The sequence below is a fragment of the Lissotriton vulgaris genome, chromosome 2_1 (assembly GCF_964263255.1).
Source record: "Lissotriton vulgaris chromosome 2_1, aLisVul1.2, whole genome shotgun sequence".
In the NCBI taxonomy this organism is placed as follows: domain Eukaryota; kingdom Metazoa; phylum Chordata; class Amphibia; order Caudata; family Salamandridae; genus Lissotriton; species Lissotriton vulgaris.
In genome coordinates, this window is record NC_141687.1 from 1,568,330,578 (window position 1) to 1,568,348,881 (window position 18,304).

The 18,304-nt window shown below is 44.1% G+C and overlaps 1 protein-coding gene across 1 annotated transcript in view; it reads left to right on the top strand.

Annotated features, from left to right (window-relative positions):
- THSD7B (thrombospondin type 1 domain containing 7B) overlaps positions 1–18,304 on the top strand; it is a 1,756,834-nt gene that overhangs the window by 1,086,303 nt on the left and 652,227 nt on the right. Inside the window, exon 13 of the mRNA XM_086957451.1 lies at positions 14,648–14,911. Coding sequence (XP_086813577.1) covers positions 14,648–14,911 — 264 coding nt within the window. The remainder of the gene's footprint in view (positions 1–14,647; positions 14,912–18,304) is intronic.

Sequence of the window (18,304 nt, forward strand, 5' to 3'; positions counted from 1 at the left end):
GTAGAGGTCGGTCAGAGAATGAACATCAGAGACGCCCGTCGGGGGAAGTAGGAGACTGCGTGCGTGGGAAGGCAAGGAGTTGGGGTTAAGATTCTTCAAGTCCCTTTTCCAGATCTTAGTTTTGGTGGGTTGAGCCGGGTTAAGTTTGACCTTTTCGTTGATGAAGAAGGTGATAATGTGGTGGTCTGACCAGTCACAGGGTTGGATTGCTCCAGCTGGGTAGAGTCTTCTTTGGCGATGATAAGGTCGAGGATAGAGCCTTTGTCATGTGTTGGACGGTTGCAGATTTGGGTGAGGTCAAGCTCGTTGAGGACATTTTTGAGGCTATTCACCACAGCGTCTTTCTGGTCATTCCAGTGGAGGTTGAAGTCTCCCAGGTAGATTTGAGTGATCTGTCGACCGGCGTTGGTAGTTATCGTGTCCATGAGCTGTTGGAAGAAGGTCAGGTTGTCCCCGGGTGGGTGGTAGATGACATGTAGGGAGCATACAGGTTTGCCCTCGCTGGTAATATCGAGGCAGATGAGTTTGCAGGAGGTGAGGTAGGGGGAGGGACCTTTAGTCACAGCGAGGTTGCTCCTAGAGGTGCATGCGATTCCCCCGCCCATGATCGACTGATGTCCTTGAAGAGTAGGGGTCACTACCAACATTGTCAATCCTTGGCCATGGCCCCCACAGTCCTTGACCTTGCTCTCTTTGTGACTTCTTTCAGGCTGTTTATGTACATCTTAATGCTCAGATGCTAACAGAAGGTGACCCACATTGCTTTATTGAATACATGAATAAATACAAAATGATTATCAATTTGGTTTTTCATTTAAGAGCAAGCACATTTTACTTGTAACCTTTTGGTTTTCTTTGAAATGTCTCTCGATGTGTCAAAATGGCATAATTTGTCATGCTTTGTTCCTTTACAAAATAGTCTAAAGGTAGAATTAATAATTTGCTGGATTGATGCTTCGTGACCTTTTTATAATTAAAGTATTTCACATCATTAATGCTTTTTATACAGTGTTCGGCTGTCTGATTTTCAACATTCAAAATTAAATAAGCTTTTCAAACTATAACTGATATCTTAACCTAGTTATTTCATGTTTAGCTGCAAATTTGCAGCATTTTTATACCACACAGTACACATCTTAGCAAAATTAACACACTTTCTTCACAAAATCCTCAATCCAGTATTTACATGGCACGACAATTTCCTTAAATATTTGAAGATGTATTTCTTCTAAATGTGGCTTCAAACATGAAGCTCAATGCAAATTACATTCAAGTATAATGGACGGTATTAATGACATTTTAACATATAAAGAAAACATTTAGAAGAGTTTTATAAGAATCAGGATTTTTGTTCACATATGGAACTCACTGTGCAGTTCCAATGGTTTAAACAATTGGTTAAGTTTAGTCAAGCTCATGTTTATTGAACACTTTCAGATACTTCAGCCTTTTATGGTAACAGAAGCATTGAATGAACTTTTTTGAAGCCAAAAGCATATTTCAAAAGGAAACAAAGCTAATGAAACATATAGAACTATAACATTTGGTAGCATGATAGTCTAGAATGTAGAAGAAAAAAAAGAAAGTGAAATGTATTTGCACAACATAAGGTGAAGAAAATAAGGAGGTAAAATATGAAAAATACCCTAGTGCACTTTCCTGGAAAATATTTTTTCATAGTTCTCGTAGGGGGGCAAGACAGACAGTAGCATTACATTGGGAGTTTCTAAGTTTTTTCCATGAGCCCTGGAAAGCAGGAATTTGGGAGAGAGGGAAACGTTTGAGGACATGATTTAAGATAATGTAAGGGTGTTAAGTCACATTATTGGTGTCAAAATATCCACCTGCAGAAATTCAGTAATTACAATGGCAACTGTAAATAATACTAATAAAATAGTGAATCTACGCTTACCTTGCCTATAATTTAGTGGTCCATGATATGGGCAAGACGTACCTGCATGTTCATATTTCAGCCAGAATATTGTGACATTTGACCGCTTTTGATTGAGTAGTGAATCTTTGTACCCTAAAATACCTCCTCAAATCTTCTCAGAACACGTCTGTGTATTTATAATAGGATATGGGGGAATTTGGTGGTTGAGACATTTATTGGGAATTCTTCAAGATTTTTTCCAGTTCCCCCATCTCATGGTTTCATATGTTTTTCATTGTTTCCACCACAATGTCATTGTTTTATTCTTGCTTAATGTATTGCCTATTCATCTTGCTCCTGGGATTACTCCCTTTGGTCTTTTGGCTTCCATTTTGGTATAATGTGTCTGTGAAATCGTATGACTGTTGTTAATAATACACTAGCTTGCAGTAAGGGAATCAAATGAAAATAAGAAGACTTCAAAGATGTTTTATATGCGATATATACTTTTATGATTCAATGAATCAAATAAAGTTATTTTGATTTATAGATTGAGACCAATATGAAGTCAACCTAGAATGACCCTGTATAATTGTAAATGTGTTTGTACTTATATAGCTCACTTCTACCCTGAGGTCTCGTAGCTCTGTATTCATACCGCTGTGCAACCCTTCCTGTGAGAAGCAGGCATCCAAGCACTGCTGGGGCCATTGCGGAGATTAAGCAAGCTATTGAAAGAGTCACAAAGTGGGACCCATGATTAGACTAGGCACCGAGGCAAGAATTATCAGGTCCGGGGAGATTGAGTCCAAGAGCCGCCGATGCGGGAATTGAACGCTGGTCCCGGGACAGATCTCTGCATCAGGTTCTGCCGCTCTAACCATTGAGCCACACTTCTCCACAAAATGTGGGACAAATCTGGGACAAATAATGGCCCAGAGAAGTCTTTAAGAAAATTTCATGAAGAGATTGGCCACCATCCTGTTCCCTGCCTGTGCTATAAATACTGCCTGTAGCCAGCTTATTTGCCACAAATAGATCCTTATGAGACAGGGAATAAAAGAGAGAGAGAGCGAGAGATAGAGACAGAGCATTTTCAATTACAACCTAGTTTTTTCACACACTGAAAGGGTGATCTGAAACTCAGTCTAAATAAAACTAGGACAGAATACACCCCATATTAAATTTTAATAGTACTTAAAATGTCCCACAATGGCAAGCATAATTGTGATAAGCTAAACATATTTACATCCCATGTAGGTTGGTGAGATTAGTTCAAAATTGATATCAGCAAAATACTCTAACACATGAACAGTAGTTGTCATTTCTGTTTCTGACTTGTCATTCTACCTGTAAATATTTAGTGTATACTTGTTTTTGATTTTTGTACTCCATGGGGATCAAAGTAAAAAAAGTGCTTAGGTAGGGTCCCCAGCTTTCTGTAGTGGTCAAGTGTCGAGACAGATAAGTCAAATGCTTAGGAACCGCTTGCAATGTCTGCTCTAATTCTTTTCATAATTTGGTTCCTTTTCTCTTGACAAAATCTCATTACCTACAATTTCATTTTTTATAAGATGACTGTTATCTATATTTGAAAGATTTGGCTGAATAATCTATTGTAGGTATCCAATTTTCTATTTGAAAAATATTATTTTCAGCGTATTAAATACACTAGCCTAATAGTATCAGCCCTTAATCAAACATCTACTGATTTTAGCTTAGTCTCGTATTAGCGTCCTCTCTAAAGTAAGCAAGAGAATGAATGTGATTCTAAGCAAGCTTTGGTTCTCCCACAGATGAAAACTGTGATTAGACACGGGCCGATTACGATGTCGTTCGGAACCTCTTCCAACTGAATCGGTTACTGAATCATTTCCGACTAGCTCAGATTCTGCGAGTCCGACCGACTGATTACGATGCCTCCAAACCTCATTCGGTCCGACTCGCATTGACTTGAATGGGATCTTGTGTTCCTACTGAGAGCACAGGCTCCCATTGAAAAAAGGGGATTGTCGGGGAAAACCATGCACTCTGAGGCAGGCACCCCATTGTGCCTGCCACACTGAGCATGGTTTTAAAGGGGAGTCCCGTGGGTACACCCACGGACCCTAACCATAAACTTCAGGGTGAAGGGGGGCCTGCTAAGGGCCCCAGAAGTCAGATTGCAACAGTTGTTTCGTGTTGGGCAGAACGAATTGGAATGCCATTCCAAATCGGTCATCCTATTCGCTCGTATGGAAACTGTGTCCATAGAGCTGTACGAATCGGCTCCGAACAACTTGGGCTGTCCGAATGTTGTTAGGAACCGAACGGTTTCCTTGCATCGTGAAAGGTCATTTGGAAATGTGTCCAATTTGGTCGGAAACATGGTTTCCGAATCTGATTTGCCAAATCCTGTATGGAGCCTTTCCGTATGGCATCATAATCAACCCCTTAGTAGAGAGACAGTGAAAGGTAAAGATAGGCATAGGGAAAGCAAAAGGCTGGAGTTAAGAAATAGAAGTGAGATAGAGCTAAACATCACTTTCCCACGGGGATTCTTGGAAGGTGAGTGTCCTGGATGAATTCTCCCCTTTGTCCATGCTTTAAAACGTCTTGGTTATGTCTTTGTAGGTACTAAAGTAGTTTCCCAATTGGTTTTATTCTCATTGACATACAAATACATATACCCAAAAAAGTTTGGACTACGTGAGTTAACGGGGAAAACGTTTCCAAAACACCAGTTCGTGGGTGCCACAAATTGAAATTATCCATCACAAAAATATTTTATGCTTTTGCTGGATAAAAAAACGAAAAGACAGACTCTTCTGAATAATGTACCATTTAATTTGATCCAATGCCATTGAGGTTAGCCACTTATTGTGAACCCGCTAATAATTGCAAATTAAGCCAGGAAGAAAGTTTACTCCTCTTCTATGTAGTTAAACAAACACTGGACAATTCACTCTTGGTAATGGTGGGAAACCTTCTTCTCTTTGGATGATTTACAGAAGCAGACTTTAAAACCCAGTTCCAGTGATGATTTCCTGTCTATGATGTCGTGAGTGTCCCCACAACCATGATATAGGAGCTATTAGAGAGGATTGCAAGAAGAAGGTGCAAAGCTGAGAATTACTGGTAATGGTGTGGGCCCCAGTCTATAGTTCTGGGCAGGAATTTGACAAATAACAGAAGGCAAGGGGTGAGGACAGGGAGGGCAGGTCTGGAGGGCAGGTCTGGAGGCCCTGCATTAGCTGAGCTTTGATCATTGTGGTGACGTCTCACGGCAGGGCTCCACCAGCTACCCAGAAGGCCCATCAGAAGTGGAAATTATTTCTGATGCCTCGCAGTGTTCCTAAATCTGTCTTTTAATAAACGTCATAATAAACGTCAAGCACGTGGCAAAAATTGCAGACTGAAAACAAATAGTTGGTACATTTTTGAAAAAGATTTATGTTGGGATTTTTTGTTTTGCAAATGTTAGCATATGGCTCTTACTTAGCTGGGGAATTGGCTAGTGTCAGCTTTTATAGCATGCTTCGTTTATACTGAAAGCATCGGAATACTTTTTTTTCACCCCAGGATGCCATGATTATCCGTGAAAACGTGAAGCACGTTTGCTGAGAAAAAAAAGCTTGAAGGAAATAGAGACGGAATATATTTACGTCTAGGAAGATGTTCCAAAACTACGCCCTGAACCAACCTTCAATGTCACAGGCATATGTAGTATAACGAGCTTTGCAAAGCATTACACTCCTTCTGGAATCATTAACTTACACTTGAAGGAAGTTTATCTCAATTTAATCTGCATCGCAGATGGTTCCATATCCTCTCAAATATGTCATAGTCACTCATCTAGAATCATTTTCGGACTAGTATGTGTTGCTGAATTCTAGTATAATATTTCTAGCGTTTTGTGAGGAATGAACGGCAGCAGAATTATACTGATGGTGACAGGGAAACATTGTACTGCTGATTATGCTTTATAATATCTTATGATCAGGTAATCAACATCTTCTAATCTATCAACATCTGACTGACAGCTACTGTGTTATTTCTCAAGAAGTACATTTCTTTGAATACAGTCCTTGAAGAAGGCTCTTCATTTCCTATTTGAGGGTGGAGGCGCCTTGCTTCAATCGATCCCATAGTCTGGCTTCTCACACTGCAATGCCAGGAAGAAGCCCTTCAACAATTTCAAACTTAATACAACATAATTGTTTTTTTAAATCTGAAATAATGCAATCTATTTGCCTGAAAGACGGCTGAGTCTTCATTTGTATGCTTCAGCATTACTGAGGTCGATCAGACGTAAACACTTTTTATTATCAGCCTACTCAAGCACTCTTTTCATTTGGAGCTTTGTAGGAGCCATATTAAAAGGCAAAGGGGCATATTCTCAAGCCCCCATCGCCACCACAACGTCACTTTCAGTGACGTTGTTGTGGCGATAGGGTCTCAGCCCTATTCAAAAGGCAGTGTTTGGCTTAATGCAGCTTACCGCTGCCTTGTGAATAGGGCCCCTTCACGCTGTTTTTAGTGTAAAAGGGGCATGCAGTGGGTGTTGCGGTGGGCGTTCCACTGCAACACCCATTGAGTTTGTCGCTTCCTCCTATTCACAAGGGCAGCGTAAATAGGAGGTAGCGCCAAACCTAAGACCAGGAAAAATCTGGTCTTAAGGTGGCGAAATGCTTTTTTTCTCCTCCTTTTTGCTTTTTACATGTGTGCTGCCTTGTGCAGCACACATGGAAAAAGCAAAGTGCCATGGTTTGTTTATGTACAGGAAGGTGACCCTTCCTGTACATAAGCAAACCTTTTTTAAAATGCCGTTTTGTAACTTACATGTGGGCTGCATGAAGCTGCACACATGAAAGTTACAAACTGGCATTTAAAGTTAAGTGTGGAGAAGTGTGGCTCAATGGTTAGAGCGGCAAACCCTGATGCAGAAGTCTGGCTCGGGACCATGGTTCAATTCCCGCCTCAGTGGGTCTTGGGATCAATTTCCTTGGACCTGATAATTCTCGACTCGGTGCCTATTCTAATCACGAGTCCAACTCTGGCCAATAGCGTGCTTAATCTCCACAACAGCCCCAACAACGCTAGGATACCTGGCCTCACCCTGGGGGTGCCCAGGAGTGGGCACTTCACAGGGAAAGGCCAGGAAGGGTTCCTTAGTGGTATTCGTACAAGCGCTGAGATGCCTCTGGGTAGTCGTGCGCTATACAAATACGTAATTATCATTTATGTGCAGGAAGAGACACCTTCCTGTACATAAACAAACCTCCCTGCTTGCTGACCCCCTTGCACCCTGGTGCAAGGGTGCCTGCGTTGGCGCCAAGTTGTGAAACTTAGCACCATCGCAGGGGGAAACACGAGGCTGCACCTTATCCTTGAGAACAGGATGAAGCTTTGCGTTTCCGAAGTGGCGGAGAGAGGCGTTAAGCCAAGAAGGATAACGCCTCTCTCCAACATTTCCTTAAGAATATGGCCCAAAGTTTTTGTACAGCAAATAATACAGGAAGAATTCCCCCAATCATTATATACTGGCTCTCGCTAGTCAAAATTTTGTATCCACCTAGTAGTTATGAATAGATCAACTATATTCTTCTCTTAGATCCCCTGGTTTTGTTGTGGGAATGTTTCACCAAAACCTAGGGCCTGATTTAGAGTGTGGCAAACAGGGTACTCTGTAGCAAACAAAACAGAGTACCTTGTCCGTTGAACCCTATGTCCACCTGTCTCATTTAGAGATTGATGGACCTTAAGTATTTCATTGATGGAACACTTGTTGGCTCCATCAATGAAATACTTCCTCTGTCAGACCAATGGCGAAGTGGCCATCGCAGGAAGGGCATTAACCTGCCTGCCCTATTAAGGGTGGACGTCATAATGTCTTTTTCCCTGTCCATCACCATCAGGAAAAACCTGGTGATGAGGTAAACGAAAAACAATAATGCCCAACAAATCCCAAGGTTTGGAGGTGATTACTTTTTTGTTTTTCAAAAACAAAACAAACTCCTGCTTTGGGAGTTTGTTTTTGAAAAGCAAAAACAAGTTAAATGTTTGGTGGCAGACCATTAAAAGCGACAGCAGTTGAGATCCAAACTTTTAGTACATTGAAAGGAACTGCTGTGACTGTGTTTCCTTTCAATACACATAGATGACCGCCGGTATTTTGCTCATCCATTAATTCATCCAACAGGGCAGTTTAGGTACCCAATAGACTATACTATGCCCGCCAAACTCTAAATCAGACCCTTAGTTTGGTTCTTAGCAAATCTACCAATACCTTGTTTGTTTAAGGATGATCCTTAGTGCAGCAGAGAATGGAAAGGGGCGACCACTCGGTCCCCCCGAACGTATGGCGGAGTGCCTCGATCCCCCCGGGAAGCCATTTTTGGGCGGGAGGCGCGTCTCGGCTGGTATGCCCGAAGCGGCGTAGCCGGGGCGCGTCTTTTCCCGCCCTAGAGTGGGCTGGCCTAGACACCGACGTAGCCAGCCCCGCCCTAGGGGCAGGCAGGGGCGGGTTTACGCCCGCCCTGAAGACGGATAAAAAGAGACGCAAGACCAGAAGACGTCCTCTTGTTCTTGTGCTCCGAAGTTGCACCTCCTCGCTACACGTGAGCTCGGGACAGAACGAAGAGCCAATTTTGAGCGTTTTGATCTTTTTCTTTGTCTTCTAGATACTTCGTCGGAGAGATGCCCAAGAAAGGCGCAAAGAGAATGACGACTGAGCAGATGGTTCGGGCCCTCTTTAAGGATATGTCCGACATAAAGAAGCGGCTGGCGGAGCGAGACGGGGAGGAGGGATCGGGCCAACCACCGGCTGGAGGGAGACCTAAGAGGCCGAGAAGGGTTCCAGCCGGAGGAAGTGTCCCGGCTCCCTCTGCCCCGCTCGAGGTGCCGACCCCGCTACCGATGGAGGGGAATCCAATCCCCGTTGTCATCACCCCGACATCCAACGAGGATATGCCCCCCGAGCTGGCAGCACAGCTAGCAGCGTGGTTGGGCGATAGTACTGAGGGCGCCACGGCTGCCGAGGCACAGGCGCTGATAAGAAAGCTGCGTAAGGAAAAAGAAGCAGCCAAGGTGACCGCACCGGTGGCGGTGATAGAAAAGCCGCAAGTGGTAGACGCAGCATCCGGTTCAGGTAAGCGGCCATTGCCGATCGCAAGGGACGAGTCAGCACCCTCTCGTAGAGAAAGATTGGGGCAGCATGTTCCCTTAGCAATAAAAGAAAAGATTTGGGCGGGGGAATACGTGAATATATTCTCCTTGCTTGTCGATCATTATGAGGTAGAGCATGTCAAGAGTCAGAAGGACCTAATGCATCCAAGTGTTTGGCGCGCAAAAATGGCCGCCTTTAAGGTAAATGAGAATATTGGCAACTGGGGCAATGCGTGGGGTATTTTTACATCGATTTTGGGGGAACGTAGGCCCGAGTTGCTTTCTGAGTTTCCCATTTATCAATCACGAATTATGGGTTACTCGACAGCGTATCAAGGTAACCATTGGTTCTGTTATGACAATCTGTTCAGGAAAGAAAAGGAGCATAACAAGAGTTTGACTTGGGACTGTTACGATTCTGTGACATGGGATAAAATGAAAGAATCAGGAATGTTAAAAATGCCATTGGTTGGGAGCAATGTTGTTGATTACTCCCGCCAAAATGTAGGGACGCCCTTTCGGCCAAGTACGAGCACCGACGATTATTCGAGACCCGCAGGCAATACAGGGAAAAAGGGTTTCTGCTTTAATTTCAACAAAGGGAAATGTACCAGGCCTCCGGGATCGTGTAAATTCAAACATGAATGTAGCACTTGTGGGTCGTCCCATCCTGAGTCATCGTGCAGAGCCAGAACGAGTGAGAATGGGGGTAAGGGAGGCGCCAAACAGGTCTAGGATAGTCCGAGGGGCGCCTTTACCAACCCCGATCGATACCTTGGCAATGATTCCCTGGCTCAGCGAATACCCGGATCGTACTTCTGCTGGGGTGCTGCGGAACGGTTTTACACATGGTTTCCGCATCCCGGTAGGGGACTTTCAGGGTGTAGGGACGTGCAAAAATCAACTTTCCGTTTTACAACATACATCTGTAGTGCAAGAGAAGATTCAGAAAGAGGTTAGCCGGGGGCGGGTCGCCGGCCCGTTTAGTGTACCCCCGGTACCGTATTTTGTCTGTTCTCCGTTAGGGGTGGTCCCCAAGAAGGACCCAGGTGAGTTTCGTTTGATCCATAATTTGTCTGCTCCACATGGTCTTTCAGTGAACGATGCAATTGATCCAGAGGTTTGTTCGGTGCGATACGCATCGTTTGATGAGGCAGTAGCCATCTTGAATCGCCTGGGGCCCGGGACGTTGATGGCGAAATCAGATATCGAGTCAGCGTTCCGGTTGCTCCCGGTACACCCAGACGACCAGCGTCTTCTGGGATTCAGGTTTCAGGGGTCATTTTACATGGATAGGTGTATGCCAATGGGATGCTCTATATCATGTGCTTATTTTGAGAAATTCAGTACTTTCCTGCAATGGGTGTTCACTAAGAAAACGGGTTTCCGAAATGTAATGCACTACCTTGACGACTTTCTGTTCCTTGGCCCCGTCGGAAATCCCGAATGTGCCCAGGCCTTAGCTGAATTCTGTGTGTTGATGGGTCATTTTGGCGTGCCATTGGCACCAGGTAAAACTATGGGTCCCACGACTTGCCTCGAGTTTTTGGGGATCGAGTTGGACTCTAGGGAGGGGTGTTTCCGTTTACCAGCTAGCAAAGTGTTGAAATTCAGGGCAGCCCTCCAAGTATGTTTAACTGCATCTAAGGTTACACTGCATCAGTTGCAACAATTGGTGGGGAAGTTGAACTTTGCATTGAGAGTGATCCCAATGGCCCGCCCCTTTTCCCGCTCAATCGCCCAAGCGATGGTTGGCCTAAAGGAGGGTCATCATCGCACGAGGTTATCGGCCGAGGTCCGCCAGGACATGCGTATTTGGTTAGCATTTTTGGCGGACTTCAATGGTCGGGTCGTCTGGAACAAGCCAGCCGTATCCTCCGAAGAGCTTGGGCTGTGGACAGATTCAGCGGGAAGCATAGGCTTTGGCGCCATCTTCGGCACAAAATGGTCTGCACAAAGGTGGCCCCTATGGTGGCACGAGAAGGGGCTGACGAGTAATATTGCTTTCCTTGAACTGTTTCCCATTCTGGTGGCCCTGAGAACCTGGCCCGAAGGGTTCAGAGATCATTCTGTCGTGTTCTGGTCTGACAATATGACCGTCGTAGAATGCATCAATAGTCAGGCAGCCCGTTGTAAACTGATTTTGAGGCTGCTCAAAGAAATTGTACTACTGTGTATGCAACTGAACGTGATATTCAGAGCAAAACATGTCCCGGGGGTGATGAATCAGGCGGCTGATGCACTGTCTCGTTTTCACATGCAGGCTTTCTCGGGTTTCCTTCCTTCAGCGGACCCAGAGCCGGCACCCTTCCCCGAAGCTCTCTGGTCTCTCGGTGCCCCGAACTTCGTCACCTCGTGGGAGAGAGTCTAGCACCCAGGACAAGGAAGGCATATGAAGGGGCGTTTCAGGCCTATTTAGCCTTTTTGGGGACTGAGAGAGGGGGACTCTGGGGTCAGGAAGAGTGGGTTGTACATTTTCTGATGTCCTTACGTAGGGCTGGGAAATCGGTGGCTACGGCCCAAAGGCATCGTGCCGCCATTTCCTTTGTTGCCAGGGCCCATAATATCCAGGACCCGACAGCGTCTTTTGCAGTACAAAAGGCGCTGCGTGGGTGGCAACGCCTTGAGGGTCGCAGAGTAGATGTGAGACGACCGATAGGTCTGGATAGGTTGTCCCAGTTGCTGGCCGCACTCCCTACCACATGCTCGTCTCCTTTCGAGACATGTTTGTTCCGGACTGCATTTACGCTGGCATTTCACGGGGCTATGAGAATAAGTGAGCTGGTTGCAAGAAACAAACAGGATGTGGCGGGGGGGTTGTGCCGGGAACACGTTCAGATCAGGGGCGATGCGATGGTTGTCTCCTTTCTCAGGTCCAAGACCGACCAAGATGGGAGGGGGGACTGCACGATCATTCGCAGGACCCCCGGGTCCTCCATGTGTCCGGTACAGTGTTTAGAAGATTACCTAGCACGAAGGGTGGCATCATGGGGGGGGACATTGTTGAGGCATGCAGACGCCACCCCGCTGACGAGGTTTCAGTTTCAGCGGGTGCTTGCAATGGCCATTGCCGCAGCGGGCTTGGACCCGGGCGAATTCGGGACCCATTCCTTTCGAATAGGGGCTGCCACTGAAGCTCCAGCCAGGGGTCTTAATGAAGAGCAAGTGAAACGAGTGGGGCGTTGGTCCTCCAATTGTTATAAGAGATATGTGCGATTGCACATGATGTGAAGCTGTAATCATATACTCACGCTTCTTGTCTTTTGTTTGTTTTCAGTTGCGCAAGCCTACGCGGCAGGGCGGACTATGCAGTCGACCCAACACCAGGCCAGCGGTCAGACATCACCGGCTGTGAGAAAGGAGGTGTGGGTCGTGGGCCACTCATACGTGAGACGGGCCGCAGACGTATTCAAAGCAGGTGACATGATTCACGTACCTGGGGAATACGGGTACAGAGTCTCCTTCTACGGAAGAGGCGGTCTCTGTATTGACCAGTTTCAAGCATTCTTTGAGGGTTTGTTAGGGCGGATGAGGTCACCGCCGTCCATAGTCATAGTGCATTTAGGGGGCAATGATTTGGTCACCACCGGTAGACGACTTCTCCTGGAGGCTATGCTTTCCACGGTAAGTTGGTTAGCGAGGAGAGTTCCGGGGTGCATAATTGCGTGGTCTCATATGATCCCACGAAAAGTGTGGCGGGGGGCTATCTCGATCCCTGCTTTGAATCATTCTGTTAGAAAATTGAATAACAAAGTGAGTAGGTTGTTCCGTTCCAAGACATTGCATTCGATCTCGCATAGTTGTATTAATGATGACAGTATGTATTTGGGGGATGGTGTGCATTTGTCAAGGGTGGGGAATGAGTTACTCATAGGAGACTTCTTAGCTTGGTTAAAAACGTTAAAACATGACCTTTAGGTAGGAGTCTTGTGGGGGGTCCGGATAGCCGGTCAACTATCCGGACCTGTGGCGGTAAGGTCATGATCGGTGAGCACTAATTAGAAGATCCCTATGAGTGGGCGTCACCCAACACGGATGGGAGCGCTCGGGAGAGGTGGCCATTGGCCCCTCAGTGGGGAGGCGGTCCCGTCTAAGGGTGGGTCGCCGGAAGTAAAGGAAAGGCGGTCAAGGCCCCTTCCTTTGTAGGAGGGGTTACAGCCCCCTCCTGGGGAATTTCCCGGGGCCAGTGTCATCTGCGACGGCAGATGCGGTAAGTTGTGTGGGGTGGGGGGAGGTCCACGATACCTTCTAGATACCTCACACGAGTCTTCGAACGACCTTTAAATGCGTCGAGTCTTAAGTGCCCCCGTCAAGTCAAGGGAAATTGTTAGTAGTTGCACTTGAGGTAAGCCTCTGTGCTGTCGCCCCTCCCAAGTGGGAGGGGTAAGTCTGGTTAGGGATCTTGACACCGGTTATGACCTTGCCGTTGGCCCTTAAACGTTAGGATGTACAATTTCAGTATTTCTAGAGAATGTTTTGTAGGATGCTAGTTCGGCTAGGAGAACCTCTGTATTAGAGAATATGTTAAGGTTAGCCAAACATCGCAATGTGTTAATGAAATTGTACATAACATGAAACGTTTAATGTTTTTAATTTCGTTTTAATAAATACGGCCGGGAGGGTCACTCCCTCCCACTTCCAAAAAACTTTAAGAACTGTTTCCGGTTTCCCTCCTTTTGGGGATTGTGTTGAGAGGGGGTGGCGGGTATCTCAGCCATATGATTCTGTGACAGTTTTTGAGAGTAACTACTAACTAGGTCAGTCATTCCCATATACATGTCCTGCATGTAAATTTACCTCAAGATTATCCTAAATATTGGGCACGGAGCTCCCGGGTGGACGATTTGAGGACATCTAATTCGTAATATGACATTTACAGATGTGTTTTTTATAAGAATAATTTGAGCATTTAAAAATGTATAATTACAAATAATATGTATAGATAAAATGCAATATTGTGTAAAAATACCCTGATCAATTGTATTTTACCAGTTGCCGTGTGACCTCAAGTGAGACATTAGACCTCATGGCAGCTGCATACTGCAGAAACCATAGTTCCCTCACTACCTACCCGAAGACCTATGCACAATCTGTCTCACTACCAAAGAAAAAGTTTGATTTCAAGGGATCTTACATATGGTGATAGTCGACGAACTTGTTGCCACCAAGGAGGAGATTGGGGGATCTACTTTGCACTGAATCATCTGATGTTATTTATTGGCATTACCCAAGATTCCGTAACAGCAACTGTAAAATGTACCCTGCGCATAATTTGCATATTTAGCAATACAATTCTCTAGTAGAAAATTACTGTACTATTGGAACAAAACCATTTCCTTTATTTTCTACAATTTAGGTATGGTAGCATTCAAATACATGAATGATAGTTGTCTCAGAGCATATTTCAAATTGCCATGATGTGGATTAATATAGTCCTTTTTTCAATTAATTTGAATGAATGCTTATCAACCTACTCGGTAAACTTTAACTGTAAACTTATACAATGACCACAAAGTAGGACTTCTGATATAATATAATGTAATAAATAAAAATGACATAAATCTGACTCATACATATTAATTTATATTTTTCTGCGTTTTGAGTTAACATTTTTGTGTTTGGAAACAGGAAGAAGCAGAAAGCGTGACAAATGCCAGAACAATGAATTGTATCCTCTAGTGGAAACTGAAGCGTGTCCCTGCCAGGTCTTCACTTCACAACCCTATGGAAATTGGTCGGAGTGTCTCATATTTGAAGAAAAAAGCAAATTACCTGTGGGAATGAAAATTCATGGAGAGGTTAAAGAGTGCGGAGAAGGGTTCCGCCAAAAAGCCATAGCCTGTTACAATCAAAATGAAAGGCTTGTAAGTCCATCTAAATGCATCAGTTCTGGTAAGGAAGTGCATTAGAATGTTTAAAGTATATAGTAAGCTCTGAAATTAGAATTCACTTTTTGATCAGAAAGAAATCTATGGTACTGAGTTATATCATTCGTGTGTTTATTTTCCATTATTCCTGTTTCATTGTTAAACATCTAGCATGTATATAGTGCCTTAAATTTGACTTTTGTGAAAAAATCAGGCTGAAAAAGCAGGGGTATACCATGATCCTGTTGAAATATAACACGCATTGCAGCATTTTTTCTGAAAATGCGGAATTACAAGTGCAAAAATCCATTTGTTTCTTTTATTGACTCCAATTTACAGTACACACTTTTAGATGTCACTAAATCACGCTGCCAAAAAAGTGTGAACAAGCATTATTTGCACCGAATTCATCAAACATACCAATGGGCACATTTACTAAAAAGTAGCACAATGCAGCACATCAATCGAAGTTGCTGCGATGTGTTGTGATGTGTGTGGGGTAGAAAGCATCACAGAGCCATATCTACTAACTGCTCAGGCACACAAACAGGCTGGCTAGAGCCACACACACCTGTGTGCAATAGTGCAAAGGCATGTACGGTAAGCTTCGCATTGGAAGGGTACTATTGCAGTACAAAATACTATGGTTAGCGTAACTTTAAATCTTTTCTCACATTGCATCTGTGGTGTACAGTGCAGCACACGTAATGTGAGAATGTCAGCAGAAAATAAAAACTTTTCTCATTGTTAGCACTTGCCTCATGGAGGAGATAATTTTTGGTGCAAAGTTCTGTCTACCAATTTCAGTCGATAGGTAAGATAATTTTACTATGCATGAGTATTTAAAACCGTTGCATATACATAATACAATGATTGATGAAATTGAAGTAGCAAAGTCAAAAGCATAGTTAAAAGGACCTGTTCTGTCAATTGTGTCCATGTTGTAAGCAGGGCCGGACTGGGATCCACAACCGGCCCTGGCAAAGTGCTGCCCCCTCCCCTCCCCACTCGGAGGGGGAGGAGGGGGGGATTTGCCGCCGAGCCCTTTGCCGGGCCGGTTTTCGGTGGATTTTGGTACAGTGCCTATTTTGCAGCTATGCTGCAAAAACGGCCCCCACCCGTGCGGCACACCGGGGGATTGCCGGGTACCCGCTATGGCCAATCCGGCCCTGGTTGTAAGTCTTTAAGTTTGAAATCGATACGGATGGCCGCTCTGTGCTGCTATTTTTTTTGCCTTCCTGCGCTGGTGTTATTTTGGCTGGTGGGGGATATTGCGTTGATTTAAGTGTGTGTTAAGTATTATACGAGGTGCTGCTATGCAGAGTAGGCTTGCACGATTCGTGAGACTGTGGTTGCCCCATGATGGACTTGCAGTTGATGGCCTACCTATTTGGTTTGTTGTTTGCTATTCAGTCCTTTTTTTAGTTTGGAATATCATACTTGTGGGAGTTGTGTCAAGTAGGGAGTTAGGGTGCTTCTTGTGCAGTCTACCAATTTCAATTGATAGGGCTTTGAGTCGCAAACCATATGTGTTATTGTGGAAAGCCCATACCAGACATACAATACCCCTAATGTAAAGTTGTGCGAAGCGGTGCAAAAAGCAATTTTTGTTAGTTTAAATGCTACTTTCCAGAGCAGGAAAAGTTTTGCATTGTAAAGTAAAGTGTTCAGTATAAAATTACAAAACAAGTTGTAAGTGCTTCGGAAAACTGTAGTAAATAGTTAGATAGAGTATACACAGATAAAAAGGGTATTTATACATAACAATTTAAAAAGTATTAAATAATTATTTTAAACATACTTAAAATACTGAAATAAACTTAAAATGACTAAATAATTAATGTCCATTAATTATAATGGGGCTACCCAGTGACCCTCAGAACCTGGGTATTACGTGGTATGCAAAAAGTGGTTCTGTCGGATTGTATTCAATTTCTTTGGTTTAAACAATTACTTATGTCATAGGATTACTCATATGCATTTTTTCATGAAAAAACATTGAAAAGTAAAAGCACACACCAAACGATATTTTTCTGGTTTGCAAAGTTGTAATTATTCAATCACTTTGCAGAACATTTGTTTTCTTTAGTATTTAAAAGACGGTTGTCCATATACATTGAGAACGTGATAACAATAAATAAGTGCAGCAGTGAATAGTTGTGATCTGTGACTGGTGGTGACTGTTATGGTGATACAGTTTCGTGACAGATGCAATTTAGATACACTGGTCCAACAATAACTTCAATTCACTCAAACAGTATTGCAAATCATATTTTTTCTGTTGAGATGTAGTGAGGACCAATTGGTGGATTAGCGTCGACGTTTCGACCCTGCGGTATGGTGCCAGTTTATTTGCAACCGTATCGGGTCTTCATCAGGACAAGGAGGGGGACAACCTAAAATTAGATAAAAGGTGCCTGTTTTAGTGGTTGGTGTGTGCATAACTCATCCAAAGAATGGAGAAGCACGGTGGGGCTCGCTCACCTGAAAGAAGGAGGTGTCTTATTCTGAACCTCTGTAGGATGATTTTCTATTGGATCTTGGTATCTGTAGATTATTAATATCAATCATTACCAACTCTACACATTATTTTAAAAGCAAGGGGAAGGTTGACATTAAGGTTGTCAGTTCACATACCTCTGTAAATGAATTTATCACCGTCCGGTGATGAATTCGGGTTTGAAGTGCCGCAGCCGCGATCACCTAAACAATGGACATGCCTTAATTAGTCAACTTCCTATCAGAATGGGTAGGAATGAACGGTTTAATAAAAAGGAAAGTGCGCTAGGTACTCTACCAGTAGCCCTGTCACTTATGGTGACCGCACTGTACCAGCCATATGAGTTGTTTAACGGAGGACTTACTTGAGGAGTATGACAGCGAACGTCTGTATCACTCTCCCGCTCTCGAGTCAATGGGTGGAGGTAGCGTCTGATTACCTGTTAAAAGCTGGTTACGTGAGCGTGGCGTGCACGCCTGGGGAACACGTCATGTGTGACGTGTGGGGGGTTGTTACCTGTTGAAACGATTTGCGTCAACGTGGTAATTACGTAAGTGGGATTTGTGACGTGTTACCTATAGGGACAATATGCGTCTAAGTGGCATTTACATCTGTGGAGCACGTCATTTGTGACGTGTAAGGGTTTATACAAAGCCCGGAGAACATATTCATATGACGGGGCTAATAGGAAAGCCTGTATTGGCCGAGGTAGCAAATCACTCGTACGGGTGATGTTGTTCATTTTTAAGGAATCCTACTGGGGAGCCAAGAAATGTTTGTACTGTAGTTTCTAGCAAACGGGTACCAATATACAAGTACATAATTACTAATTGTGGCATTTTCAACAAGTTATCACATAGTATACTGTTTAAAAACTGGAAAGTGTGTTTACACTCATTTGCTAAATTATCAGGCATT